This window comes from Rousettus aegyptiacus, unplaced genomic scaffold (assembly GCF_014176215.1).
Source record: "Rousettus aegyptiacus isolate mRouAeg1 unplaced genomic scaffold, mRouAeg1.p scaffold_m13_p_10, whole genome shotgun sequence".
Classification (NCBI taxonomy): Eukaryota; Metazoa; Chordata; class Mammalia; order Chiroptera; family Pteropodidae; genus Rousettus; species Rousettus aegyptiacus.
In genome coordinates, this window is record NW_023416285.1 from 1,071,312 (window position 1) to 1,098,704 (window position 27,393).

Genomic DNA, 27,393 nt, shown 5'->3' on the forward strand with positions numbered 1-27,393 from the left:
GGGGCCCTGTGCGCCGTGTGCTTCGCCGCGCCGCCGGCGCTGTGCACTCTGGGGCTTGTAGTCTTCCCGCCGACTGCGCCGGAGCGTGACGCCGGTTGCTAGGCGATGACGCCCAAACGGCACCGCCTGCGGTCGGCCGCTGGGTTGGTTGCGGACTCCCGGCGGAGCAAGAGCGAACCCAGGGACCCACCGAGATTCCCGAGTCCTTCTCGCCCGCTGGGACTGGCAGCCACTGTGGCGGCAGGTGGCGGCGAGACGGAAGGTGCGGCAGCGCCCGCAGAGCCCGGCGGCAGGTACGAGGGAGGGAGAGGTGGGGCCCGAGCGGAGGGCAGAGGCCCGTCCCCTCAGCACCAGCGCCTCCCCAGCACCTGCGGGCCGGCGCAGTCGTCCTCGCTTCCCATCTGCTTGCTTCCGCTAGCCACTTTTTTGGTCTTCTTCCAAGCACCTTGATTAAAGTTAACGGTGTGGGGTTTTTTTGATCGCCACAATAAACGGTACTTTAAAAAGAGGTATTTGCCCATATTCACTACTTCCCCCAACGGTGCCCTAATTTGGATCCATAAAAACAATCATCAGAAATCCGAGAACCTATTATGTGCCGAACAGAGAGCTGAAAACAAGTGTGTGGCTTCGCTTCAAACTCCTACTGTCCGCGGAGCTCGGCGAGGCTCAGAGAGGTGCTGCGGGAGCGGGCTCCAGAGGGGCCGGCCCGCCCTCCCCCTCCGCCTGGCGCTTTCCCTGCCCCGACAAGCAGCAGTTCTCCGGGTGCTGGGAGACGGGCAGCTGCGGGACGCCGGAGAGGGAAGTGCAGGGAATGGGTTCCGTGCCGCTCCCGCGACCGCTGGCCCCCCGGGGCGCCCTGTGCCCCTGGACTCCTTGACCCCTCTCTTTCCTGGGCGTCAGCGTAAGTCTGGGCAGGGCCGGAGCCCAAGATTTCCCGTGCTGGTGGGCACCCACTGTGGGTTTTGAGTACCTGACTGATCATCCGCTCCCTGCAGCCACCACCCTGTCACTGCCCCGGCCTCCCCCAGAGAGCACTGCCTCCGTCCGGAGTAGCCTCTCACCTCCAGCCCCTTCCAGCCTCTTCTCTCCCGCACCCGCTCCACTCTGGTTGTCACCCGTCGCCTCCTCCGAGGCTCTTTATCGAAGTCATCCTTGACCCCAGGGCCCCTAAACCCACCTCTTTCTTGAGCTGTCAGCAGCAGTGACCCATCTGAGTGCTTTGGTCCAGGACACACCTTTCTCTTCCGGCTGGGAGGGATTGTACCCTCTGCCTCCCCACAACCCCTTGCCTGCTCCTCCCCAGTCCTCTTGGTTGGCTCCTCCTCTGCGCCCGACCCCCTAACATGGGAGCCCTGGACTTAGTCCTTGACCGCCTCTACCCACCCCCTCCCTGGTGAATTTCCTGTCCTCACCTGTTTGATAAGCAGCCATTTCTCCCCACCTTTCCAAAACTTGCGTCTCCAGCCTGACCTCGCCCTGGGACTCCAGACCCTTTTACCTGGTCTTTGCCTGCCGGGTGTCCCATAGATCCCTGAAACCCAGCTGCACGCTCAGTCTCCCCCATAAAACCTGCTCCTCCCTGGGTCACCTTTTCTAGAGCGAGAACTCAGGGTGGACACTCCGCAGACTTCTCTGTGAGTCTGTCTTTGGCCGACTCCAAGGCCTGGGCGGCTACTGCTGCTGCTGCTCAGGCTCCTTCCTGTGCTCTCCAGTTTGAAACTGCTCAGGACGAAGGTCGGGCTCAGGACAGTGGGGTTATCGGGTAGGACTGGGTTCGGCTGCATGGAACGGAAAATCCCAGCATCATAGTGGCCCAAAGGAGATGATTCTTGTTTCCGTAAAGGAGACCCACAGGGACACTCTCCTGGGAGGTGTGACAGGCCCAAAGTCATCAGGGACTTGGGCTCTTCTGCCATCTTTAACATGTTTCCTTACAGTCCAGGATGGCTGCCTAAGTTCCTGCCATCATCTCCTGTGTCCAAGAAGCAGAATGCAAAAGAAAAGAAGGGTGCGCCCCCCGGACACGTAGACTTTCCATCAGTCCCACACCCGGCCAGCCACTCGTTGGCGCACCCAGCTACCTGGGAGGCTGGGAAAGGCCACCTTTCAGCTGAGCAGCAATAGGCCCAACTTACGGTCCGTGTTCTTTGTCCTCAGGAGGGAGGGCACAGACCGAAAAGCAACCGGCAGAACTCACCACGCGGCCCTGAACTTGAAGCACAAGCCAGCAGAGCAGAAATCCTTAGGAGACTGGCTTTAATCAGAATTAAAAGCCAGGAAAAGAATGTACTTTAATTAACACACATTAGGGATTTACGTAACTGAAGCATCCTCCCGGGCGGTTGAGAGTGTCGGACTAGTTCACGTAGGATAGTTTCAGTCTCCACGTGTAATCTCACTTCTGTCTGTAAACGACTTACCAAACGAAGAGTGTGGCTCCAGCCCACCGTTAAGGTTTCCATACATACGAGACATTCAGGTCCTAATTAGTGAAGTTAAAAATCAATGCTGAAAATCTCGGGAAGGTTGGGAATTGAATCCCACTGCCCACACGTGTGGGCTTGCACCATTAAGATGAAGCAGAGATACGGAAAGCATGCTTCGGAGTCGGATGGACCTGAATGGCTATTTCCTGCCCCAAGGTGTGAGCCGCGGGAATGCACGCCTCAGGCGCCTCTTCCTGATGCCTCCCTCAGGCACAGCTGCTCTCAGCTGCAGGAGGGGCGGTTGACATCCAGCTGGGCTCCACAGGACCTCTTTCTCCTCTCACGCCCCCCCCTCCCCCTGCACCCTCCCCTGGGCTCATTCGTTCAGTGCTTCCGGTTCGTCCATCCAGGCCCACTGCAGGGGGAGGGCTTGGGTGTTCCTCTTGCTGCTCCTGACTTGCCTCATCACCAAAGGGCCCCTTGGGTCATCCTCTCTTCAGAATGTTCCAGCTACAGCACAGGAGAGGGGAGCAAGGAAGCGGTTGGGGGAGCAGCTCCTGCTACCCGCTGGACCACCCACTGTCCCGCCCACACCAGGTGGAGGAGGGAGGGATGTGTCTGGTGCCTCCAGGCAGAGCCCAGCCCTAGGCAAATGCAGGAAGGCGGGTGGAGGGCCCCATCCCAGGGCAGCCCCTCACGTGACCATTATGGGGTGGGGGGGCAAGGAAAAACTCCACCCTTAACATGGTTTCTGTAAAAATAGACCCTTTGCCCTGTGAGCTGGAGGGTGTGGGCGTGTTTTCCTTTATCTCGCGGAGGGAGCCTCTTTCCCGCAGCTGTGGCTCATCCTGAGAGGTCGTGGAGTCAGGCAGAGCGGGTGCTGGGAGAACTGGGCCTGGAGGGGGGCCCACAGGTGGAAAATACCCCTTGGGGATTAGGACCCTGACCTCCCATCCCAGCCCGCAGCTCAGCACGGGTCTGGCAGCCTCGCGCACTTGCTTGGTGACATTATTGTGGCGTCTACCATGTTCCAGTTAAATGAGAATAATAAGGACGTCTGTTCGACTGTTGGATTTGTGGAAGCAAAGGCTTAAAATAGCTCCGCTATGCTCTTTGGGCGGGTCTGTCTCTGGGTATCAAAGGCGACGTCCACATCGAAACTGAGGGCACTGTTCAGGGTCCCTGGCCCCTCGGCGCATTTCTGTGCAGCTGCTCCACGAGCGCGGAGGGGCCAGGCGCTCGGGGACGAGCCAGGGCCCGGCCCCGGCCGCCCACGCAGTGTCGTGGGAGCTCGGGTGGCTTAGGAGGAGGCACGGGGCGGGGGTCTACGGCAGGAGGAAAAAAGGCTTCCCGGGTGGCGTTTGAATCGGTTCGAGGGGTGCATCGGAGCTCCCCAGGGAAAGGAGAGTGTGGGAGGGTCGGAGCCTGTGTGCGGTGGGGTTCGGGGGGGGGGGGGGTATGGCGAGAGCCTGAGGGGGAGGAGCCTGAGTGGACCGAGCCAGGGTGCGTTGGGGGGGCGGTTAAGAAGGGAGGGCTCAGGGACTGCGATCCGGCTTGGGAAGGGCTGACGTGCTGAGGGGGGCCCACTGGTCCCGCGCCCGAAATGTGGGGGCTTTGTTAGTGGTGGACGGGGTGGGAGGGGGGTCTCTGACCTCCTCCCCAGACGTCCCGCACCTCACAGCCCCGCCCCCGGGGCTCAGCCCCACGCTGTGCCGCCTCTGGAAGACCGGCCCGGAAGTGGGGGCGGGTCCCCGGCCTGGGGCGGGGAGCGTGGCGGGTCGGCGCCTCACGCTAGTGTCCCGGGGCCGCGGGGGAAGGTTTGCGTGAACCAAGTAATCAGACTTGAGGGGCTCTCCCCTGGGCGGAGGGCACCTGCCAGGCTCCGATGGCGCCGGAGGGAGGTCAGCGTGGGGCCAGCACCTTCCAGGGCCTTTACCTGTCCTTTCGTCCATTAGCTGCGCCGGGGCGGGGCGGCGAGTGCGGGCCGGAGGCCGCGTCTTTTCAGCGTCCCCTGAGCACATTCTCTGCAGGGACCCGGAGCCCCGGGGTCGGGGACTGGAACAGCCCAGCGGACGCTCCCTGAGCCGGGCCGCACCTACTCGGGAGAGCAGAGGGGGACGGGGGACCCCAGCAGGCCCTCTGTGTGGAGGGGGGCGCCTCGGCCACAGTGGCAGGGGAGCAGGGGATCCAAGCCAGGGTAGGACCGCCAGGACCAGGAGTGGATAGGGCAGAAACCCACCCAAAGTGTGCAGCAAGGTCAGGGCCCAGGCTGAGGGGTCTGGCCTTCCCGCCCACATCCTGCCCCCCAGAACCCAGGGCTCAGAGAGGTTAAGCCACTTGTCCCCAGGTGCCCAGCAGACCCGGGACTCCAGCCAGCAGCGTCCACAGCCTCCCACCTCTGCCTCACGCCCGCCTCGCCTCGCCCTGCCCATGTTGCAGGGTGGGGACCGCCCCAGGGTGCAGCCAGCAGTCCCCGGCAGAGGAGTGCTGGGGCCGAGTGGGCCGCTCACCCGCTCGCGCCACAAACAGAGGCCGGTGCTGCTAGCCGTGCGGCCTGCCCCACCCCAAAGTGCCTGGTGGCTTTGGCCTTCATTCTTTTTAAAGCGATGGGCCGGAAGCTGGGGAATTGACCAGTCTGGGGCTGCTATCTGGAGCTAAGAGCTGGTGCCCAGAAAGGCCAGCAGCAGGGGGCCCAGAGGGGGCTCAGTGTGCAACAAGTGGGGGATAGGAAGGGAACCCCTCATGGGCCTGGCTATCCTCCTCTGAGGGCAATTTGAGGGCCACCTGTTAGGGCCAGTTTATGGGGTCCCAGCCCCAATCCAAGCAGTTTCTCCAGGGTCTCCCAGAGAGGGGTCCCAGGCACACCAGCTTTCTCCAATTCGTGTCTCCATGACATTCAGGGCCCATGTGAGGCCTGTACCCTGGGCTGTGCACCCCCTCTGGGGCTCGCTCCCTCTTTAAAATGGGTGTGTCTAACTCGGCGTCCCACGGCTCTTCTCACCCCAGCCTTCCGTGGTTAGGTCACACGCACACACGTGCACACACGAGCACGCACACACGTGCACACATGCGTGCGCATACACACCCCAGGCAGGGCATGTTGACCGATGATGGCCAAACCCGGCCTGGGCCGAGGGAGCTCTGAGGCAGCTCGCGAGGTGCCCTCCCTCTGTCCCGCCCCGCCAGGGCTCATCCCCGCCTGGGCACAGCCGCAGGGCTGGGGGCACGTGGGGGCAGCGGAGGCCTGGAACGGGGGGTCACTCCTCCCCGTGCGGGGTCCTGGGTCCCCGAGGCTTCCCGTGGTGTCGGTGGGGGTCCTGCAGCCACTGCCGCCACCCGCTGAGCTGCCGGCGCAGAGGCCATGGAGGGTGTGACAGGTACCATTTGCTTTAGGTCCCTCCCTGGAAAGATGGCGTACTACGGAAAGTGCATCAAAGCTGTGACCGAGCAACTGGACAGATTTAACCCTGGGAAGGACAATCCCGAGCAGTTCCTGGAGGCCGCGTCCGCCTCCATGCAGGTAGGGGCGGAGCGGCGTCTCGGGGCACTGGGGCGCTGCCCAGCCACGCCTGTGCCATAGCTATTTCCTTTCCAGGATGCAGCATCAAACGTAGGGTGGCCTGGGGCCATGCCTCGCTACCCAAATGCTGATGTCCTAAAAGTGGCAGTGATGGCTAACGGTGTTTTCATGGGTACCTTTCTGGGCCGAGCCCCCCTCTTTGCCTGGGAGGTGTTCCTGGCACCCAGGATGTGCATCGGACCACCCTTGTTGTCCATGACAAGAAGCATGGACAACGAGGCTGCTTCGTCTTCCCACACCTGGAAGAAGCGAGGGAGCGGTCCCCGGGGCTGGCCTGCCAGCTGCCCTCGTCCCCACGCCGGCGGTCTCTGCCCTTCTCTCTTGCACCACAGCCACCCCTGTTTCGAGTTCATGGAGACCGCCGGGCAGAAGCCCCCAGCCCGGGGCAGGGGCAGTGCTGTTGTCCTTGGTCCTGCCCTCACTGCTCAGCAGCCCTCCTCAGAGGCCCCCTTCCACTTGGGACTCTGACCCCAGCGCGTCTGTCCGTCCACTGGGACAGATGCCTGCATTGTTGGGGTCTCAGGCCTTCAGTGAAGGGGCCGTAAACCAGCAGCGTGGGCGATGGGCGAGGGGCAGTGGGCAGCGTCCAGGCAAAGACCCGGGGGCGGAGGAGCAGCCCACGCTGGCCCCAGGGCCGCACCCCGTGCCTGAGGCAGGAAGGCCGCTGGGCGCTGCAGGGCCGACCAGCCCACATGGGGCCTCGCCAGCCTCATAAAGGCTCTCCTTCTGGAACGTTCTGAGGCAGGACGCACAGCTGGGTGAGCGTGGGCTGAGGAGGGAGGAAGTGGAGCTACAGAGCAGCCGGGACCCCCTTCCTGAAGCTTCGGCCTCGGTGGCCAAAACGCCAAAACGCATCAGAGAGGGCCCCGCAGGGTCTGACCCGCAAGGCTGGAGTCACCGAGCTGGGTGGGCTGCGAGGGGCAGGACGGGACACAGCCTCGATGTCCGGGGGAGGGGGAGTGTGGGGAATCCGCATGGGGAATCAGCGCGGTTTCAGCCCTGGCGCGGGAGCGAGCCTTCATGGTCACTCAGGGAGGTGGGAGGGTCGGGCCCCGAGGCCTCCAACATGTGGACTTTGGAGAAGCTGCCACAGAGCCCAGAGCAAGTCCCGGTCACAGAACACAACGTCCCAGCGTCCGCGGGAGCCAGAAGCCGGGCAGGCACGGGAAGGAGCCTGGGTTTCCCAGGCGAGGCTCTGCTGGGTGCCCAGGTCTGGGGCTGCTGGTTCTCCTGGGCCATGCTCCCCACGCTGCCACGGGGCCCGGGGCAGTACAGTGGGGAGCTGCCGCCGGCCCAGCCACCACCCAGGTGGCACCCACCCCCTGTGTGGAGGGACCAAGAGGCACACCGTCCCCCTTCCCCCCCGGTCTCCTGCAAGCACGTCTCGGGGGAACATGCTGAGCTCAGAACCTGGGGCAGAGCCAGCGGGGACTCTGCAGCGAGCGGCAGTGACACCGGCTGCCAAGGCAGTGCCCCGACGGCCGCCTCGCGCGCGCGGCCGGGCTCCCGAGGGCCTGTGCAGGACGCCTCGGGTGATCTTATCACTCCTCTGTGCTCTTAGCATAAAAACAGGGACGACCTCACAAAGGAAAAGATTTGACGTCAAAAAAAGTAAGAGTTCTATATGCTCTATGTGCCCCAAACCGTTTTACACGAAAAGGCAAATTACAAACTCATGACAAATGCCTGTCACATTCATGGCCCTGTTAATCGGCTTCATATAGAAAGAACTCATAAAAATGACAGAAAAATATCCCAATTGAAAAAGCTGGCCAAGAGTATAAACCGATATTCGTAAAAGAAAAGCATGAATAAGTGTCCGGCAGATGTAAAAGACTTCACTGATGATAAAAAAAAAATTTTCAAAATTAAACAACGGAACCCCAAAATTCACCTAATTGATTGGCGAAAAAGCGAGTCTTAACATTCCTGCTGGTGACAGCTTACCCGGCTGCTCTAGGTCCGGGGACCGCGGTCTGCGTTTCCGTGACGCCGGTGTTAACCGGCCGTGTGTCCTCCCGCCGTGAGCGTCCTGGGGGCCTCATTGTAAGGGCTGCGTCGCACTCGCCTGTGCCATGTGCCGCGGGGCGGTGGCTCTGACCCGGTGACTCCCGCCTGCGGACGTTAGCTGACATTAAGGTGGCTGCCGCCGCCCCGAGCTGCTCTTCTCGGTGTGGGTGTTCGGTGCGTTCGGATTGTTCCTTTGGTTCCCAGAAGTGTAATGACTGGATTAAAGGGCACGGGAAACAGAAGGTTCTGGAAACATGTTTCCAAACCGTTTCCAGGAGAGCCAAGCCCGCCCCCAGCGCCCACCACACCTGTCTGTCTCTCTCTGTGCTGGCAACAGGAGATGTCTTCTCTTCCTGTTTTCAGAAGCTTAGTTACTTTTTCGAGTAGACAGGTGACATACACAGGCCGCGACCTCCAAGCTGTTGCGACAAGCGAGCCTCCCCAACACCAGTCCCCCCAGCGCTGGGGTAAATACATACGGACGCCGAGTCGCCAGAGCCGCCTGGTCTCTGAGTGCTAAGCACATTCGCAGGGCTGTGCAGCCGACCCCACCCTCACCTCCGGGACTGACTCTCTGTCCCCGCTGCACGAGTCCCCACCCCCAGCCCCCGGGTAGTCCTTCTCTGTCTCGGTCCCTCCCGCTGTGATGACCCAGGAGGGCCTGTGGGGCTGATTCCTCGGGGTGTGCCTGCTGGTCCCTGTTCTTGACTGTACCGCACCGATGAGCTTCTCTCCAGCACTTTGGGGGTGCCTGCCCCCCGACTCGCCCTTGTTCCGGTTTTTGGCAATCCCGTCCCGCGCCCACAGGGGAGACGCTGCCCTCTGGCCCAGCGAGGCCGGCGGCCCCTCCCGGCCTGCTTCTCTTCCAGGCGCTGAGCCCCCAGAAGCAGGCGTTTGCCCTGGAGGTGCTGTCCGGGTGCCTCGAGTACCACAGGCTGCTGGCGGTGGTCGTGGACGCCTTCTACGTGCGGGACGGCCGGCTCTGCCTGTGGGCCGACTACAGCCTCTTCCAGGGTGCGTGCGGGGCTCCCGCCGGGCCAGGGGCCCCGTCACGGGCCAGGACTGCTGCCCCCAGGGACCTGGGTGCTCTGTCCCCGCCCCCACCCACCCCCCTCCCCAGCCCTGGCCTCGTTCAGTACCCCCCTCACCTCTCCAGCTGCCTGCCCACCTTGCAGATATGGAAACAGACTCCAGGTGCTCCACAGGCCTGGCCTGGCCGGGACTAGGCCCCAGAAGGCCAGCCCAGGTGAAAGCACAGCCTTTATCACTGCTCAGGTCCCGACCCGCCAACCCCAAGGACTGCGGACAGCACTGGCCTTGTGGCCACAGTCTGGACCGACCTGGGGATATAATGGGCAGTGTCTCTGCCGCAGCTCCCCACAGGCTGTCTGCTCTCATGGGGGGTGACCGCTGAGGGCAGCGGTGGGGACCGCAGGTGCTGGGAGGCCTGGCGGGGCGGCTCGAAGCCAGGTGCGGAGCTGCGCGGTTCAGATTCCATGGTCAGTGGTCAGCGGCGTGGCCTGCACACTTCACAGTCAGGGTAACAGGCAGTCCCTGCCCCAGAGGTGCCCTGCCTAGCACAGGACTCGGGAGCCCAGCTGCCGGAAGGAAGGCCTGTCCCTCAGGGGTGACAAACGGAGGGCCCGGGGTTTTCTCTTTCACCTGGAGCCTGGGAGTGTCTGAGGGCTTGCCGCGGAGAGCGCGCGCGGTGCTTCGAAGCCACAGAGTCCCGCTAGCCGGGACCGCGTCGCTTGACCTGTTGCGTCCCAGCCACCACCGTCTCCATGCGGGCGCCACGGGGCGCTTCGGCCTGTGGTCACGCGCCCTGACGGCGCCTCGGCCGACTCCCCGAGATGAAATGCGGGGGTGCCTGTGGGGGCGCCCAGCGGCCCCCTCGTGGGGCGCCCTTCGCGCACTCACGCCGCCCCGTCCCCGCAGCGATCTGCTACCTGGCCACTTTCCAGCTGGAGGAGCTTGGCCTCCAGCTCTTCTGCGACATCGTCAGGTCTCAGCCTGCAGACAAGATGCACAAGGTGAGCCACCTGCTCAGACCCAGGGCGCAGGCCGGTCCCGGCCGACCGCTCGCCCTCCCGGCTCATTTTAACGGTAGCTCTGCCAGTTGGTTCTGTGCTTGTTTGTCTTGTTTATTTATTTTTAAAGCCTGCAGCACCTGGTCTTCCTAGGTGGTCCCCCATCCAAGTACTAACCAGGCCCGACCCTGCTGGGCTTCCAGGGCGACATGGCCGTAGACGTGGTTCTGTGTTTAAAACTGAGATTTCTTCTCATCGCCACCATGTCCTCCTTTGGTTTCCAGGAACTCTGTCTCACCCTCAATGTCCCAGTGGGTGGGAGCCGTTGGTCAGGGTGGGGGCCCTTGCCTGGTCATAGTCCATGCCTCTGGAACCTTCCCAGGCCCTTAGGGCCGGCGGAGGCCGCTACCCCTTGCTGGCCAGCGGCTTCCTGGGGGCAGGTCTTGCTCCTTCCTCACAGCCACCAGGTGAGGTCATTGCTACAGGGCACTCGTCCCAGAGTTAAGGACAAGGGCACAGAGAGGTTCGGTCACTAGCCCAACATCACACAGCAAGGCGAGCAGCGGGGCTGGGTCTCAGGCCAGGCTTTGAATGGCCGCGCTGCTCCTCTGTGCTCTAGGGTCTCAGGGGGATGCCACCAGACCAGGACAGTGAACCCCAGACCGGGGTGACGGGCTCAGGCCCCAGGAGCACTCGGGGCCTCTTTGGATGGAAGCAGCCAGCTCTGGGGGTAGTTCAGGTGGTGGTGCGGAAGGGGGACCTGGAGCAGCGACCTCCACCAGGACCGTGACCCCGGAAACCCAGGACTGGGGACTCACACAGCCCCTCAGCACCCCAACAAGCGGGAGAGAAAAAGCACTGACCTCAGGCCGTATTTTATCTTTGTAATTATCTACGTATAAACAGGAGCAATTCATGATGGATATTTGCCTGGTTATCTTAAGCAAGGGCTTCCTCTTTATGAAAGAAAAAAAAAGGAAAAAAGAAAAGAAAAACGGGCAGCATTTTCTGCGAGGCGATTGGAGACGGCCGGGGCTGGCTTCCAGGTCTCTGCTCTGCTGTCCCTGTCCCAAACTTCTTAACAATCGTTGAACGAGGGGCCCACGTGTCATCTTGAGCTGGGTCCCACAGTGATGAGCTGGCAGAGGCTGGAGGAGGTGGCGCAGGACCCCATGGGGCCACCATGCAGTACAGACACAGGACAGATGGGGCGTGGTGGCCTCAGTGCCCCCTGCGCAGGGGGCTCTACCTCCCTGGAGAGTTTCTAGGCCCCTAGGGGGCTGGGAGCTGCAGGGGTGGAGCCGCACCCTGCAAGGCCTTACCCTGGCCCACTCCACACTCCCCATTGGGCAGCGCCAGTCCCATTAGGGTCCACCCGCCTCAGGGCCAAGGGGAGAGGTCAGCCTGGGCCTCAGAGACAGGGACCAAGCTGCTGGGGACGCAGTGGCCACCTGTGGCGGCTCCACGGAGCCCCCAGGAACCACAGTGGTTTTTTAGGCAGCGTCAGCCATAGGCTGCACCAGAGACGGTGCCATGTGCGGCTACGGCAAGGGGCTGAGGAGGCCTCTGTGGGGCAGAGAAGGTGGGGAGAGACCCCTGGGGTGGGGGCGGGATGGGGTGGGCAGGGACCAGGCTGCCCAGTGGGGGAGCCGTGGAAGGCTCTAGAAGGCCATCTAGAGGCTGCTATGTGAAGAGTGTGTGGAGGCCCAAGGCGGGCGAGAGTGAGGACGTGGCTGCCGGGGTGCAGGCCACACTGGGGAGGCAGCGGTGACAACCAGAGTCTCTGCCTTTGCCCACCGCCACCCCGTCACTGAGCACTGGGTTCACGGCAGCTGCAGAGGCCACCGGGTGTCACAGGCAGGAGAGCCAGCTCAGCCCCCCGGCCCCGCGTGCAGCCATATGGACCCCACAGGGGTAGACTCAGGTCTGCAACCCTCAAGGGCCCGTGGGCCCAGATCCTCAGAGGCCACTGACGCAGGACTGTCCCCTGTGCTGCCTCGGCCACCCCGCTGAATGACCTGCTCCAGGGGACCCAGACAAAGGCACCAGATGTCCCCACGAACCCATCCTGGGAGACAAGAGCCAGAGCCGCGTGCACAGGGTCTGCGGCAGCCCCAGGGTGTCGGGAAGCTGGCCGGGGGGGGTCTGCAGGGGCCCCTTGCCCGGACACGGCCCTCCAGGCCAGTCTGTGGTTTCAGCTTGGTGCATGTCCCCACCGAGAGGCCCCCCCAGGGGCGCCAGGCCTGGCTGCTCCCAGGAGAGGGCTGGGGGCCCGAGCTTCATGTCGGCTGTGCAGAGGGCCGCCTCGAGGGGCCACAGGCAGCCCCCCCTGGAAGCTGTCTCCAGCGCTTGCAGGCAGCCGGCCTCACTGGGAACCAGCGTTGGCCTTGTGTTTCTGGAACCACAGTTGTTAGGCTTCAGGGCTGGGAGCTGGGGAGTAGCCTGCAGAAGCCTTGATCCCAGGGCCGGGCCGGCCACCCACTGAGCCCCTGCGAGGGCTGGGTGGACAGGTGGCCTCCCTGTACCCCAGCACTGGCACTGCCCGGGGCAAGGGGGGCAGGGTACAGAATGCGGGGCTGCCCCGCTCCTGGACTCCCACAGCCTGTGGGGCAGGGGAGGCAGGCAGCTGTCCTGTCCCCACCAAGAACTCTCTGGAAGTGGGCTGTGGGCCACCAGGTCCTAGGGAGCAGGCTGCAGCATGGAGTCCCTGCCAGCAAGGACCTGCCCTGCTGAGCTGCCCGGAGCACCCAGACACCACGAGCAGAGGCCCTGGTGGTGGGGGGCAGCTCCGCCGGACGGGAGCCCCAGCGCAGCAAGGGAGGCGTCCATTCTCTGTCCAGGGAAGAGAGGGTCTGGGCGCAGGGCCTCCTGCCCGGGCCTGGTCTGGTCTCCTCTCCGGTGCGCCAGCCGCGCCCTCCCCTCGGCAGTGGCTCCCGCGGGGGCGGGGCCTCGGGCGAGGGCGGGGCTTCGGGAGGGGGTGGTTGGGGGACTGGGCCCGGGGCCACAGCTCCCATGTCTCCCCCAGTTCCTCAGGTTCTTCTTCAACCCCTTACACCTGTGCTCGTGGATCAAGGACGAGTGGAGCCTCATCCACGAGTCGGCCCATGTGAAGGAGAACTGGATCGATCCTCTGATGAGGTGCGCCGGGCCGGCGCCCCTGCAGCCCCGCCCGGGGCGTCCGCGGGCCCCTCCTGCTCACGGGAGCCCCACGAGGGTTGGCAGTGCTCTGCATCCCGGGCAAGGAGGTTCAGAGAAGGCTCTGGGGGGAGAGCGGCCCACCCAGAGCCCCGGGCTGACTGCCGGCCAGGGGTGGCTTTGGGACCCACCAGGTCGGTGGGCGGAGAGCCGGCCCCTTCTGCTCGGAGCCCACGGGTGAAATAGGCGCTTGTGACTGGGCTCAGCATGGCTGCGCCCCTGCGGGGACCGCGTGGGGCTCCAGGCCTGCCCAGCGTCTCCCTGCAGATCCGGGGCAGGGGTAAGGCAGGGAGCCCCAGGTGGAGTCCAGCGGTCTCTGTCTGACATTCCCAGAGCACCACTCCTGGCCGCCTTTCCCTGCCTCCTGTGACAGGCTTAGGCAAACGTGGGTTCGCCAGGGCCCGGCGCTGCCCTGCCCTCGGCCTCCACGCAGAGGCCGCTGGGCCAGAGTGCAGCTGCCCCTCGGCTGTCTGCCTTCCCGCAGGACTGGGGGAGCCGCCCTATTTTCTGGGGACAGGTGGATGGACTGTTTTGACACAAGCAGACCACGGAGGTCAGCTGTGTGCAGGAGACCCAGAGGCCCAGGGAAGGTGGAAGCCCCTCCCGCAGGAGAGGGGGCCCTGGCCCCTGGAGCTGTCCTCTCCGCCGCAGGGAAGACCTCCGTCCCCGGCCACCAGGGGGCCGGGCTGGACTCGTTGCCACCTGTGGCCCGGGCCTGCCAGGCCGGAGAGCCACACCTGGGGCAGCTGCTGAGCTGGGTCTGGGGTGCCCCGCCTCCTGCCCCAGCCCCACATGAAGCCTCCCCCCCCACACCCCTGCCCTCCCTCGGCGGGGTGTGGTCCTCACGTGGGGGCAGGAGCTGTTTCAAACCATGCCGTCTGGCCCCCAGGGAGCCCCGCAGGGGTGGCCCCCCGCCAGGTTGGTGGTGGGCTGTGGTTGCATAGGGTGGGGAGGCAGGAGAGGTGGGCCCTGGACCTTGGGGCTCCCGACAGCGCAGCTGCAGGAAGGGACCTTTGAATTGCCGGCTTCCTTGCCCTGTGCCATCTGGTCAGGCTCAGGATAGCTCCGCATCCCCGCTGCTGCTCGTCCTCAGAGCCCCCCGGGTCCCTGCAGCGGGACTGCCCTGTCCCCGTCCTGCTGGGTCCCCATGCACCTAGGACCTCAGTCCCCTTGCCCGCACTCGGGGAGCGCGGGTCTCCGTGGCCTTGGGGTGTGGCTGGCACAGGGCCTGCAGAGTAGGAGGCGCTCAGATAATGGGCTGTTGGCTCCATTATCACCCCCGACCCTGGGGTGGACCCCAGCTCTTGAGGTCCTTCAGGCCCCGAGGGCCAGCCCCTTCTCCGCCTGCTCCAGAAGTAGCCTCTGCAGCTTCTCCCACCTTCCCCTTCCAGATGGCAGCCGGAAGTCCAGGAGCTGATCAACCAGCTGGAGCAGGTGTTGGCCAGTCAGCCCCTTCCCTCGAAGACAAAGGCCAAGGTCACAGAGCCCAAGAAGTTCAACCTGACCGTCCCCAGGCCCCGTGCCATTCCAGTGCCCGAGCCAGTCCCTGTCGTGGCCAAGCCAAGACCAGTAAGTGCGGGGCATTTGGAGTGGGCGCAGGCCGTCCAGGAGGGCGGCATGGACTGGGTGGGCCAGGGGGGCCTGCACTCTTCCCAGGGCCCTGGGAGTGCGGGACCAGACCTGGAGTGTTTGATGCCCCCCACCCCACAGAGGGGAAGCCCCGCTGACTGAGCCTGCCCGTGGGCTACTGCATCTGCGTGCTGAGGGCCGGTCAGTAGGCACGGGGCGAGGCTGTCGGGCTGCGGGGCGCCCAGTTGTCTGGACGCGGTGCTTGGGGCCCACGTGGTGCCATGCCCCACGCGCTCCGCGCTGAGCAGCCCCGGGCAGATGACGGTGTGCTCCGAGGGACAAAGGCAGTGCTCCTTTGCCTTCTCAGTGGACGTGGTCAGTTTGGCGAGGCCCGGGAGTCCTGTTCTTTGGGCCATGGACCGAAGGGACCCAGCTACATACGTGGCCTGGCCTCGCCTCTGCACGCACACCTGTCTGCCTAGAGCCTCTCTCCCCCTCTCCATGCCTCGCCGACGGCTCCTGTCAGCCGGGATGCTTTGTACCAGGACGAAGCAGCCCTGTCTTGCTTAGACGACAGAGAACTTGCCGACTCTCGTTGCCGAAGTAGGCCAGGCATCGGCACAGCTGGCTCAGGGTTCCAGCCCTGCTTCTCCGTGACTCTCTCTGCCCTAGTCCCCTCTGTGGGTCCGCTTCACCTGCGGCTAACATCTGTCATTGTAGCGAAGCATCCAGGCTTCACACACAGATTCCACACTGTCCAGGGCACGAGGGGACATCGAGGCCAAGGACTCTGTGAAAGTGTGGTTAGTCCAGCTCAGGCCGCGTGCCTGCCTTCGAGCTGATCGCCGTGACCGGGGCATCGTGTTCTGACTGGTCACAGGCTCCACCTGCAGCACCTGCGATGGGCTCAGCCTCCCAGAAACCAGCTGTTTCCCTAACAGAACTGATGCCAGTGCAGTGTGCCAGCCCGCCCTCAGCCCTGCAGGCCTCATACGGCCGCTCTCCCCAGGGGGGCTTCCCAGGAACCCCTCACCTACCTCAGCTTCCTCACTCAATTTCCTTTTCACGGACACCAGCTCCTTCCCTTTGTAGCATCAATTAGATTTTATCGTTGTTTAGTGATTTATGGGTCTGCTTGTTATCTGTCTCCTTTACCAACCTCGTCTGTCTTATTTGTGTCATGTTCCCAATGCCTGGCACGGTCCTGGCTTAGACTGGACCCTTGGTAAATGTGTATTGGATGAATGGATGGTGGGTAGATGGTGGATGGATGGATGGATGGATGGCAGGTGGGTGAATGGATGGGTGAGTGGATTGAGCGAATGATGGATGGTCCCGGTTGTGGGTCGGCATCTTCCCTTCCAGCCCTGCTCCTCCTGGGAACATGGCCCACCTTCCATGCACGTCCAGCCACTGCCAGTCCCATGTTTCTACACATCCTCCAAATGCAGCCACCTACCAAGGGCCCTTCCTCTGCCACCCTCCAGGTCCCCAGGAGCACCTACCAGTTGCCCGAGGAGCAGCAGATGCTAGAGATGACCAAGAGGTACAACCGCCGGAAGGCAGAGGTGAGTGAGATGCGCGGGGCCCCTGGGAGTAGGGTGACAGGAAGTGGGGAGGGGGCGGAGGGGTGCTGATCTGTGCCTCTGTGGCTGAGGCTGTGGCCCCGGGGTGGCGGCTGATGGGGCTGAGCCACTTGCTGCTCCCGCAGGAGCTGCTGCTGCGGGCGAACCTGGAGGAGATGCGCTGCGCCATGCCCAGGGCCCACAGGGAGCCCCCCGAGCAGGTGAGGCCCCGCGCCGCGCCAGCCGGCCTCCACGGGGGCGTTTCCTCGCGTGTGGGAAAGTGGCCACGCTCTGGCCTCTTGCGCAGCCTGCCCGTCTGAAGCCCTGGAGGCCAGACTCGCTGTGCCGCTGGGCAGCGCCCCTCGGGCTGGGCTGAGCGCAGCCGGCAGCACTGGAGGCGTGGCCCCAAGCCACCCTGGAAGCCTCTCATGGGTCTCTCCAGTGTTTCCTGATTTTCATAAAATAGCACTTACTATTTCTATGTGGGAACAACCCACAGTGTGCTTGTCAGCAAAGACAAAGGAAGGGGGCAGGGTGGAGCAGTGCGTGTGGGTGCCCAGCGGGTGTGGTCCCAGGCCCCCACCCCGGGCCCGCCTGGGCAGCAGCTGCATAGGGTAGAGGTGGCCCCGAGCAGTTGGGGCAGGTGGGGTGTGGGCGCCCAGCATGGCAGCATGCCCGGGGCTGTAATGGCTGCGTTCCCATGGTGGTCCTTGTTACCACCTCTCCCTGTGGCCTGTGCCCACCTGGGGGTGTCAACAAAGCCACAGGGCGGGGAGGAGCAGACAGACTGGGAGCAGCCCAGAAAGGGCATGAGGCCAGCCCCAGGGATCGCTGTGAGATGGACCCCAAGCCCGAGGCCAAGCCCTCCTGCCTGGGAACCACCAGCCACCCCCCCACACAGGCCCTGCACCCCGCAGGCAGCCCAGTGCCCGTGAGCCTGTGGGGCACAGCAGGACAGAGATGCTGCCTGGGGGACCGCGTGCAGGGGTGGGCCGAGGGGACCCTGTGGGTGGGTGGCTGGAGTTAGGACAAAGGAGACTGGGCCAGGCCTCCTGGGGTGCACTTGGGGCGCCCAGCGGGCACAGGTACCAGGCCCCGCCTCCCGCAGGGCTCCGCGAAGCCACAACTTCCATCCGTCCCCCGGATCCGCAGGACTCCGAAGCTGACCTTCTACAGGGTGAGGGGTGCTCCTGATGGGCCGGGCTGGGCGTGGGCCCTCCCCACACTGCACCCCCAGCCTGTCCTGCCCCCGGGGGGCCAGAATGGCCAGCGCTGGAGGCCCCAGGGACAGCCCACTCTTGGCGCACGGGGAAGTGCCTGGGCAGGAGTGAGAGAGGGCGGGGCGCAGGGCGCTTGCGGCCCCCAAGGCACCCGCGCCACAGCCAGCCCCCCACTTCACAGCCTAACGACAGTGTGCCCGTCAAGCTGAACACGGCAGCCATCCTGCGAGAAGGAGCCTTGTACCAGCGGCAGGTGGAGAAGGAGCTTCAGAGGTGGGGAGACGGGTGTGGGGGCCGGGGTCCCGCGGGGGCCGGGGCTCGAGCCGGCCAGGGTTGGGGTCACGGTCACATGCGGGAGAGGTGACCTCCGCTCAGTGAGGGGCCAGGCTGGGTAGGAGGGCGGCGCGTGCACACGCAGCTGCGTAGACAGTGGATGAGGGAGGGGCGGGAAGATGTGGCTGCGGGCGGATGCACGGGACGGCACAGGCGGGCAGTGGGTGGGCAGGCCACCTGGCTGGTGTTGGGTCCAGGGCAGCCCACGCCCGTGAGGGCCACTGTTCTCAGTGGAACGCGTGGCCTCCGGTGGCCGGCGCAGCCCCCGCCCCAGGAGGAGCCCAAGCCCCGCCTCTCCCCCTTGCTCCAGGGTGGACAGGCTGGTAGACGGGGCCGGGGACTTCTCTGAGTTCTTCGAGTGGCAGAAGAAGATGCAGGCAAAGGCCCGGGAGGAGCGCCTTGCCGCCGAAGAGTGCCGGAGGCTGCAGGGCAAGCTCAGCCATGAGGAGGCGGTGCTGGCTCGGCTGCAGGTCCTGCAGGGGAACAAACAGAAGGCCGCCCAGAAGAAGGAGGAGGTGACTCCGCCCCAGGGGGCGGCTGGGGGCCGTTCCACCCCCAAGGGCTGTGGGGCTGTGGCTGGCAACGGGCCTGGCTGCTTCTGTGGTCATTGGCTTGCAGGCTGACCTCGGGTCATTTCCTCCTAAGACCCATAGAGTGGCCGTGGTCTCTGTCCCTTTCTCGACATCTTCTGAGGGGTTCGGAGGCATTTGGCCAGCGCCTCTGGTCCCACCGGCGGGGTCAGCTGGTCCACACATCCATGTGTGAAGGAAGACCTGAGGTGCTGGCAGGAACTTCTGGAAGGCTGACACATTCGCATGTCCTCTCTCCCAGGAGGGTCTAGACGTCCATGTTACCACTTCGGGTCCAGGCGTATCGGTCCTGGCTGTCCCTCCTACCAGCTGGGGCTGCAAACCTGCGAACCCCCGGAGAGCCTGTCTTTTTGGACGGGCCTCGGCCTCGCAGGCCCCACTGCAGCTCCATCCCTTGGGGGAATGAGTGCCACCGAGCACCTGCGGTCGGGGGACCCGCCGGCGTCCTCTCGAGCGGGTGTCTGCCTGCGCTCACTGTTAGGGTTCGCCTCCCCTCCTAATGATGAGTTTCCTTTTTTAAACTATGAAGTCAAAACAATATGACAAGTAGACTCAGAAAAGGCTCACTTCCTGGAAGGCCACCGATCGCAGCCCCTTCCCACCTACCTGCCTAAGTCCTTACATCACTCACCTCCGCATCATCATTTCCGTTTTTCCTTCTAAGCAAATATACACACTTGTAAAGACACATTTCTTCCATTTCTTCTTGCATAAAATGTCACGCTTTGGTTTATCTGCCAAGAATAATGTGTGAGTTTTCTGTATTCACGGAGGTGGGTTTTCAAGGCAAGCTCGTACGGCAGGGACCGCTAAGTCAGCAAGTAGCTGCCAAGCGTGCGGTTGTCCGGTGGTTCTTGTCCTTGTCGTTTGGGGCACGTGGCTCCAGCAGAGATGCCATGTCCTCTTCCGTGGGGCCTGAGCCATCTCCCCTCGCCGGCTCTGAGGAAGGGGTCGGGTCCCCACGCTCCCCACAGAGCGCGCTGAGCTGGGTTCAGGACTTGGTGCCGTCTCGTGGGCGAGGAACAGTATCTCCGTGTGGCTCCGGTCTGCGTTTTGTTTATTGTTTGTGACTTGGAGCCTGTGTTCATATACTTAAGAGCCCCTTCTACATCTTTTTCTGTGCACTATGTGCTCATGTCTTTCGTCCATTTTCTTTTTTTCCTCCAGCTTCGCTGGGGTATGATTGACAAGTAGAATTCATAGATATCTAAGTCATATGACCTGATGTTTTGATATACATATGCATCATGAAATGATCACGACCAAGCTAATTAATGAACAGCTCTGTCCCCTCGCACGGCTGGCCTTCTGTGCGTGGGGGGAAGTCCGGAGACCAGCCACCCCAGCCAGTTTCAAGTGTGCGGCACATCATCACAACCTGCAGTCGCCAGGCTGCGCATCAGGCCCCTAGAACTTAGCCATCTTCCTGTCCCCATCTCCCCATCTCCTCCCCCCAGCCCCCAGCCCCTGGGACCTGCCATTCTATGCTTCGTTACTGTGACTTTGACTCTTTCGGGCTCCCCGTGTGAGTGAGATCACACAATACTCGTCCTGTGTGACCGACCGGCTTGTTTCACCTAGCATGCTGCCCTCCGGGGTCCTCCATGTTGTTACAGGTGGCGGGGTCGCCGCCTTCTTCACAGCTGGGGAACAGCCGCTTGTGCGTATGCGTCGCCCCCCTTCCCCACGCGTCTGCCGGGTACCCCGGCCTCCCCTGCCTCGTCCTTCAGGTGGATCCCCGGAGGCGGGATCGCTGGGCCGTATGTTTGTTCTACTTTTCGTGGTTTGGGGCAACTGTTTTCCGCAGCGGCTGCCCCTCCGGCAGTGCACGAGGCCCCTTCCTCCACGGCCTCCCCGGCACTGGTGACCCTTCAACTTTTCACGACGGACGCCCTAACAGGTGCGGGGTGGTGTCTCATTGTGGTTTTGGTTGCGTCTCCCTGATGACTGCGGTGTTGAGCGTGTTTCACGTACCTGTTGGCCACCTGTGTGTCCTCTGGGGATCAGATGTCTGTTCGGGTCCTTCGCCTCCTTTTTCAGCAGGCCACTTTATTATTTCTTTGCTATTGAGTTGCATGAGTTCCTTATATGTTGCTTCTTTATTTTAATCGTTTCCTTTGCTGCGCAGAAACTCTTTGGTTTGATAGAGTCCCGTTATTTTTGCTTCTGTTGCTGTGCTTTTGATATTAGATCCAGAAACCGTCATCGCCAAGACCAATGTCGGAGCCGTTTCCCTACGTCTCTGCCCAGGAGTCGTGTGGTTTCGGGTCCCCACGCCACCGCCCCCCACGGCGCCGCCAGGCACGTCCCGGACGCGGCCCAGCTCGCCTCGCGGGCCCGGTGCCTCCCTCTGCCCGGGGTTGACTTACGCAAGCTAAGTCTCCCGGGCTGTTTTGGAGCCCGCTTTTTTTCACCTGGTAGTTCCACACGAGTGTTTCTCCAGCTTCTTATGAAGTATTCGAAAGTACTTTTTAGAACAAACTTTTTATTTCGGAACAGTTTTGAGAGTTACAGAAAAGTGGCCAAGGCAGTACAGAGCGTTCCCACCGCTTCCACTGCAGACAACAGCTGGCACCGCCGCGCGCACCGTGCAGGCTCCCGGCGGCCGCAGCACAGCGCGCCCCCTGGAGACCCCAGGTCCGGGCTCAAGGCGTCGGCTGGCCCCGGCTCCCCATGCAGCCTCTTGGAGAGCAGGGTCCTTCCCGCCTCTTTGAGCTTCTGGTGACTGCAGGAATTTCGCGCCCTGTGGATCCTAGTCTCCGCCTGCATCCTCACATGGCCCTCGGCTTTGCGCCCCCCCCCCCCGTCGTCTCGTCCCCTTATAAGGACACTTGTCATCAGACGTCATAGTCCAGGATGACGTCACCCCAAGACCCTTCACTCGTTACTTACTGGATCCTTATCTGCTTGAAAATACGATCGCATTCGCAGTTCTGGGTGGATGGGAATTTTGGGGGACACTAGCCCACCACACCACGGGGTATTCATCACAGCTAAGAAACTAACATCAGTACATGACTCTGGACCCCATACTCTAGTCCGACGCCATAAAATTTTTTCTCACCAGGATGCCATCCAGGACTCCGGTGGCACTACACTGGGTTGTCACCTCTCAGACTCCTCTTGGCCGTGACACTTTCTCAGACCTTCTTTGCTCCTAGTGACCTTGACGGTTTTGAGGAATGCTGTCGGGTATCCCATAAGATGACTCTCAGCTGGGATGTTATCCTAATGATTAGACTGCGGTGTGGGAGGGGACCACAGAGGCAAAGTGCAAAGTGACCTTTTCGTCACATCTGGTCAAGGGTGCCTGCTCTCCACAGGCTCTCACGGTGCATGTTGACCTTGATCACCTGGCTGGGGTCATGGGTGCCAGGTTTGTCCAGGGCAGTTAGTCCCCCTTGCCACATTGTCCTCATTGGAAGGGGGTCTCTGAGCAGAGCCTGCACCCGGGGAGGTGGGTGGCTCTCGGAGATTCTCCTGCTTGGGAGACTTGTTCCTTCTCCCCACTGCCTCGCGTGTTCGGTCACGTGTTCACGTGTTCATGTGGACTCACGTACTTGCATTTCATACTTCGCGTTATAATCCAAAACGTCATTATGCATTTTGTGGCCAGCTTTGGCCACTGGGAGCCCTTTCCGGTTGGCACCTGTGTCCCTTGGACATGCTCTGTGTCCTGTGGTTTTCTGAGCACCTCCTTACTTCCTAGTCCTGTGAACCGCCCCAGGCTTGTGTCTTCCCTGCCCCCGCCCGAAAGCAGCCATTTCTCCAAGGGCCCCGGCTCCCGTTCCTTAGAACCTGGAGTGACACTGTGCAGCCTGAAGACGTCCAGAGCTGCGTTTCGCCACGCCGGGAGGTCGTCTCACGTGGGGATCACTTCGTGCCCGGAGCCTGCATCTGGGCTGCCCGCAGGCCACTTGCCCTCCCACGTACCAGCGCCTAGGCGCAGGCGGCTCCCGGGGCTGGGGGTCCAGCGGTCCCCGGCAGCACTGGACCGGTGATGGGGGCCTACATCTCACACTGTTCCCTGTAGAATCTTGAGGCCTGAGAATATTGTTCTGTCGTTCACAGTAGCACCAAAGTGGAAATAATTTGAATCCGTAATGGTAGAATGGATCGGAGTTGTGATACAGTCCCAGAAACAGCCACGAAAAGCAGCCAACCACACCCCGGGCCGGATGGCGTGGGCGGGGCTAAGAATCACCTGGTCCTGTGCAGCCGCTCAGACCACCCCCCCCCCCATACGCGATACGCGCAGTCAGAGCAAATGCGTGGATGTTGTGGCCACATACCTCTCAGGCACCAGGAGAGAGAAGGGTGTGGGGGGACCATCAGGGACATGCCCAGGGCCATGTAACGGGGAGCCTGGCGTATGCGCGGACCTGGGCAGTGTCTGAACACCAGCTCCATGTGGCTTAAATGCAATGAATGCGCTCATTTGTTAACTGGAGTCTGGGGGCGGCTGGCTTCAGGGCAGACCCAGTGGCTCTGACTTGGCGTCCCCAGGACTCCCGTAGCTATACCCCTCAGCTTCATCATCAGGTCTGGGCTCACACCACGGACCCCAGTGGAGGCAGGGAGAATGTGAGGTGCAGCCTCCCCCGTGGGCCCAGCCTCCAGGGCCCGGCCAGCTAAGGTCCCGACTCTGGGGTGATTCAAGGTCAGGGGCTGGCTCTGCCCTCCAAACCTCATGCCATGCCTGGGGCCAGGTGGGACTGGGGGGCACGGGTCTGACTGGGGCGGGGGACTGTCCCGGCAGATGGCCAGGCTGATGCAGCAGTGTGCCGAGCAGCGCCTCCGGGAGCAGCGGTCCGTGGAGGAGCTGGTGCAGCAGGTGATGGAGGGGCAGAAGAACATCAAGCTGGTACAGATGAAGCTCCTGCAGGGCCGGCGGCAGACAGGTATGGTGGGGCCAGGTGCGCCAGGTGAGCGAGAGCGGGCCCCGGGGTGGGCAGGCCCTCCCGGAGGCGCCCCTGCTGAGCGCCTGTGTCTGGCTGGTGTCCATCCGGAGCCCTCAGTACCCCTGTCGCCCCAAGTCCAGGAGGTGATGGAGGAGAGCCGCGGGCTGCTGCAGCGCAGCGCGGAGGAGGCCGAGGAACAGCAGAGGCAGCGCTGCCAGCTGGTCTCCCAGCGACGAGCCCTGGAGACGCTGCCCGTGCGCAAGGGCAAGCTCGTGGACCTGGCCCAGGTGAGGCTCGCGGGCCCGGCCCAGGTCTGACAGGGACAGAGGACTGTCCCGGCAGATGGCCAAGCTCGCGGGCCCGGCCCAGGTGAGGCTTGTGGGCCTGGCCCAGGTGAGGCTCGTGGGCCCGGCCCAGGCGAGGCTCGTGGACCTGGCCCAGGTGAGGCTCGCTGGCCCGGCCCAGGTCTGACAGGGACAGAGGACTGTCCCGGCAGATGGCCAAGCTCGCGGGCCTGGCCCAGGTGAGGCTTGTGGACCTGGCCCAGGTGAGGCTCGCTGGCCCGGCCCAGGTCTGACAGGGACAGAGGACTGTCCCGGCAGATGGCCAAGCTCGCGGGCCTGGCCCAGGTGAGGCTTGTGGGCCTGGCCCAGGTGAGGCTCGTGGGCCCGGCCCAGGCGAGGCTCGTGGACCTGGCCCAGGTGAGGCTCGCGGGCCCGGCCCAGGTCTGACAGGGACAGAGGACTGTCCCGGCAGATGGCCAAGCTCGCGGGCCTGGCCCAGGTGAGGCTCGTGGGCCTGGCCCAGGTGAGGCTCGTGGGCCCGGCCCAGGCGAGGCTCGTGGGCCCGGCCCAGGCGAGGCTCGTGGACCTGGCCCAGGTGAGGCTTGTGGACCTGGCCCAGGTGAGGCTTGTGGACCTGGCCCAGGTGAGGCTCGCTGGCCCGGCCCAGGTCTGACAGGGACAGAGGACTGTCCCGGCAGATGGCCAAGCTCGCGGGCCTGGCCCAGGTGAGGCTTGTGGGCCTGGCCCAGGTGAGGCTCGTGGGCCCGGCCCAGGCGAGGCTCGTGGACCTGGCCCAGGTGAGGCTTGTGGACCTGGCCCAGGTGAGGCTCGCTGGCCCGGCCCAGGTCTGACAGGGACAGAGGACTGTCCCGGCAGATGGCCAAGCTCGCGGGCCTGGCCCAGGTGAGGCTCATGGACCTGGGCCAGGTGAGGCTCGCTGGCCTGGCCCGGGCGACAGGCGGCCCAGCACCCACGCCGTCCCACGACCTTTGGGAGCCTCCCCATGTCCGCTGTGCCTGGCGGCATCCAGAATCCCCGCCAAGGCCAAAGGTGGTTTCGAGCCAAGCTGAGACGCCCTGGCCACTCACGCCCAGCTGTGGACCCCACGCCCATGTGGTTGAGGCCTGGCGCTGGCCCAAGAGGTCACAGTCCTGTGAGGAGAGCTCTGTGACCCTGGGGCGGGGTGGGGCAGGGCTACTAGAGACCGACAAGCTGGTTCAGAGCTGCTGCATTTGAAGGGAGATCCTGGGATTCCCTTGTGGATGGGGCGGGGTAGGGTGAGGGCAGTGCACAGACCCCAGAGGCTGGAAGCCACAGGAGGGCGTTGGGGGCTGGAAACCTGTGTGAGAAGCCCCATGAGAGGCCAAGCTGCCTGGTCCTAGGGCAGGGGCACCCTGAGTGCTTTCTGCCCAGGCTCCAGGTCCTGGCTGGGGATACAGGGGAGCTCTGCCTGGGCCCTCACAGTGGACGAGCCTGCAGGGCACCCCTCTGAGATGTCACGTCACCACTTGGGGTCTGGGCCGGAGAGGGGCACAGGTCGGAGAAGCTGGGTGGCAGACACGCATAAGGTAGTCTTGAGCGGAGGGAAGAGGTCTGGTGCGCCCCGCCCCCCACGGCCAGCCACAGCGCTGGTGTGGAGGCGGAGCCAGGACAGGGGCCGGCAGGGCAGGCTGGGCGTCTCGCCTAGGGCCTTCCCCACACCCCTACCCCCCGTCCCCCGCCAGACGCCCGGGTATGGCCTGGAAGGGGAGATGTCCCTGGTGGAACTGCGTGAGCGCCTGGCCTTGCGCGGCGAGGCCCGCAGGCGCGAGGAGCAGGAGAGGCGGGACCAGATCCTCCGGAGCAAGCGCGAGCGGAGCCAGGAGCTGCAGGAGGCGCTGGAGCAGGTGGCGCTGTGCCGCTCCGCGGCCGGGAGGGCTGCCGCGCTCAGGTGGGTCCTGCGGGGTCTCCCGCACGGCAGTGCCCTTGCAGCAACTTCCCCACCCCTGCAGTGTTTTTAGCCACCTTTCAGGTATGCAGAAATGGTGAGCACATGGCACAGCAATGGCTTGGATGTCCCTGACCTAGATTCGGTCATTTTGCATCTAGGTCGTGGGCGTGACCTTTGCCATGTGCTCCATCTAGCTGGCTAGCTGTTCATCTGTCTCTGCAGAACCATCTGGAGGTGGTCGCAGGCACCTGACACTTCATTCCTAAACACTGTGCTGCGTGTCTCACCTCCTGGAGAAAAGACGCTGTCCTAGAGAATCCCAGTGTGACGCCACGGCTAGAAAATTTAACAGCCGTTCCCCACACCACTGGCGAGCCTGTTCGTCCATTTCCCCAGGGGTCCTAGGACTGACTGTTTGCTTTTTTTAAAAACCAGGACATAGCCGAGACTCACGCAAGCATTGGGGTGTCCAGCGTCTCCACTCCCCTTCCGTGAGGGCACGTGTGCGCACACCTCTTTTTGTTTGTGGAACAGTGGTGATTTTCCAGCCCCACGTGTCTGTCCCCTGGCCTCTTGGTCAGGCATGGGCTGGCGTCACCCTCAGGAGAGGGGGCACTGGCCTTGTCAGAGCACAGCCTGGCCCAGCGTCTGGCACATAGGGCTCCAGAGAAAGTGTCTGAGTTGTAACAGGTGTGGTGGACAGAAGGAAGGACGATCACAAAACCCAACACTCCTGGGCCTGAGTGCCTGCTGAACTGGCTATGATTGGGAGGAGGCCCATGACGGCTGCTGGGGGCTGCCAGGGGAGGGCTAGGAAGCCACCCAGCAGGTCCCGGAGGTGGCCCACACCTGGGAGACCTCGCGCTTCCCAGCCGCCTGACACCCAGATGCAGTCCGGTTTGGGATCCTCCACGGGTCCAAGACTGCCAAACAGGTTCCTGGAGCGGCCTGCGAGCAGCCAGGCCCATGGGTAGCATGCGTTCCCTAGGGGCGTTTCGGCGGGCAGTCAGGCTGGAGTCAGCCGGGCAGCAGGGGGCGAGGGAGCAGCGCCGGCCGGGGCCCTGGCGCTGTGCTGCGCGCTTAAACCGCAGGCGCAGGGTCGGTATCGGGGAGAGTGGCGGGCAGAGCCCCGAGTTGAGAGTTGGCCCAGGTTCTCTCCAGGCCAGAGAGGGGCGAGGGAGCGCAAGATCAAAGGCGGCTTTCACTTTTTACCTCAAACGCGCACCTGGTTCACGTACGCGGAATGCTTTTCCTAAATGCCAACAACAAAGAGGTGGAGGCGCTGGGGGGGACCCCACCGGAGCTGTCCTAGGAGGGCCCGTGCCCCGCAGCAGTCTCTCCCATTCACCTGTTCTCACAGCCCTCCTCCTAAGCCCCGCCCTGTCCCCGCCCAGGTTGGAGGAGAAGAAGGCGGCGGCCCCCGAGCCGCCGTCCCAGGACGAGCGCGTGCTGGAGCTGCAGCGCAGGATCGAGCAGGCGGCCGAGCGCCGCCGGCAGGCGGCCGTGCCGCGCGTGTCGGCGACGCGGGCCGCGCGCTCCAAGCCGCGGGTGAGCCCCGGGGCCGGGCGGGGAAGCCGCGGGGCGCGGGGGCGCCCGGACCCGCGCCGACCTTGCTCGCGCTCCCGCCGCAGGCGCAGCTGGAGGCGCAGCACTGGCAGGAGCTGGAGCGGAGCCGCGAGCGCGGGCTGCGCGCGCTGCAGCAGGGGCGCCGCCTGGAGGCCGCCTGAGCCGCGCGGGCACGCGCCCGGCCCCCCGCC

At 63.7% G+C, this 27,393-nt stretch overlaps 1 protein-coding gene across 1 annotated transcript; it reads left to right on the plus strand.

The window, feature by feature from the left end:
- The first annotated feature begins 141 nt into the window (after positions 1 to 141).
- On the plus strand, positions 142 to 27,363 carry CFAP99 (cilia and flagella associated protein 99). Its single transcript, XM_036227344.1, has 16 exons — positions 142 to 293; positions 5,823 to 5,949; positions 8,889 to 9,033; positions 9,958 to 10,052; positions 13,075 to 13,187; positions 14,636 to 14,813; positions 16,301 to 16,381; positions 16,525 to 16,599; positions 17,487 to 17,555; positions 17,780 to 17,871; positions 18,242 to 18,446; positions 23,281 to 23,422; positions 23,558 to 23,709; positions 25,431 to 25,636; positions 27,031 to 27,184; positions 27,268 to 27,363. Exons 2-16 carry the CDS (start codon positions 5,839 to 5,841, stop codon positions 27,361 to 27,363), a joined length of 1,914 nt encoding a protein of 637 aa, XP_036083237.1. The 5' UTR covers positions 142 to 293; positions 5,823 to 5,838.
- The last annotated feature ends 30 nt before the right edge of the window (positions 27,364 to 27,393 follow it).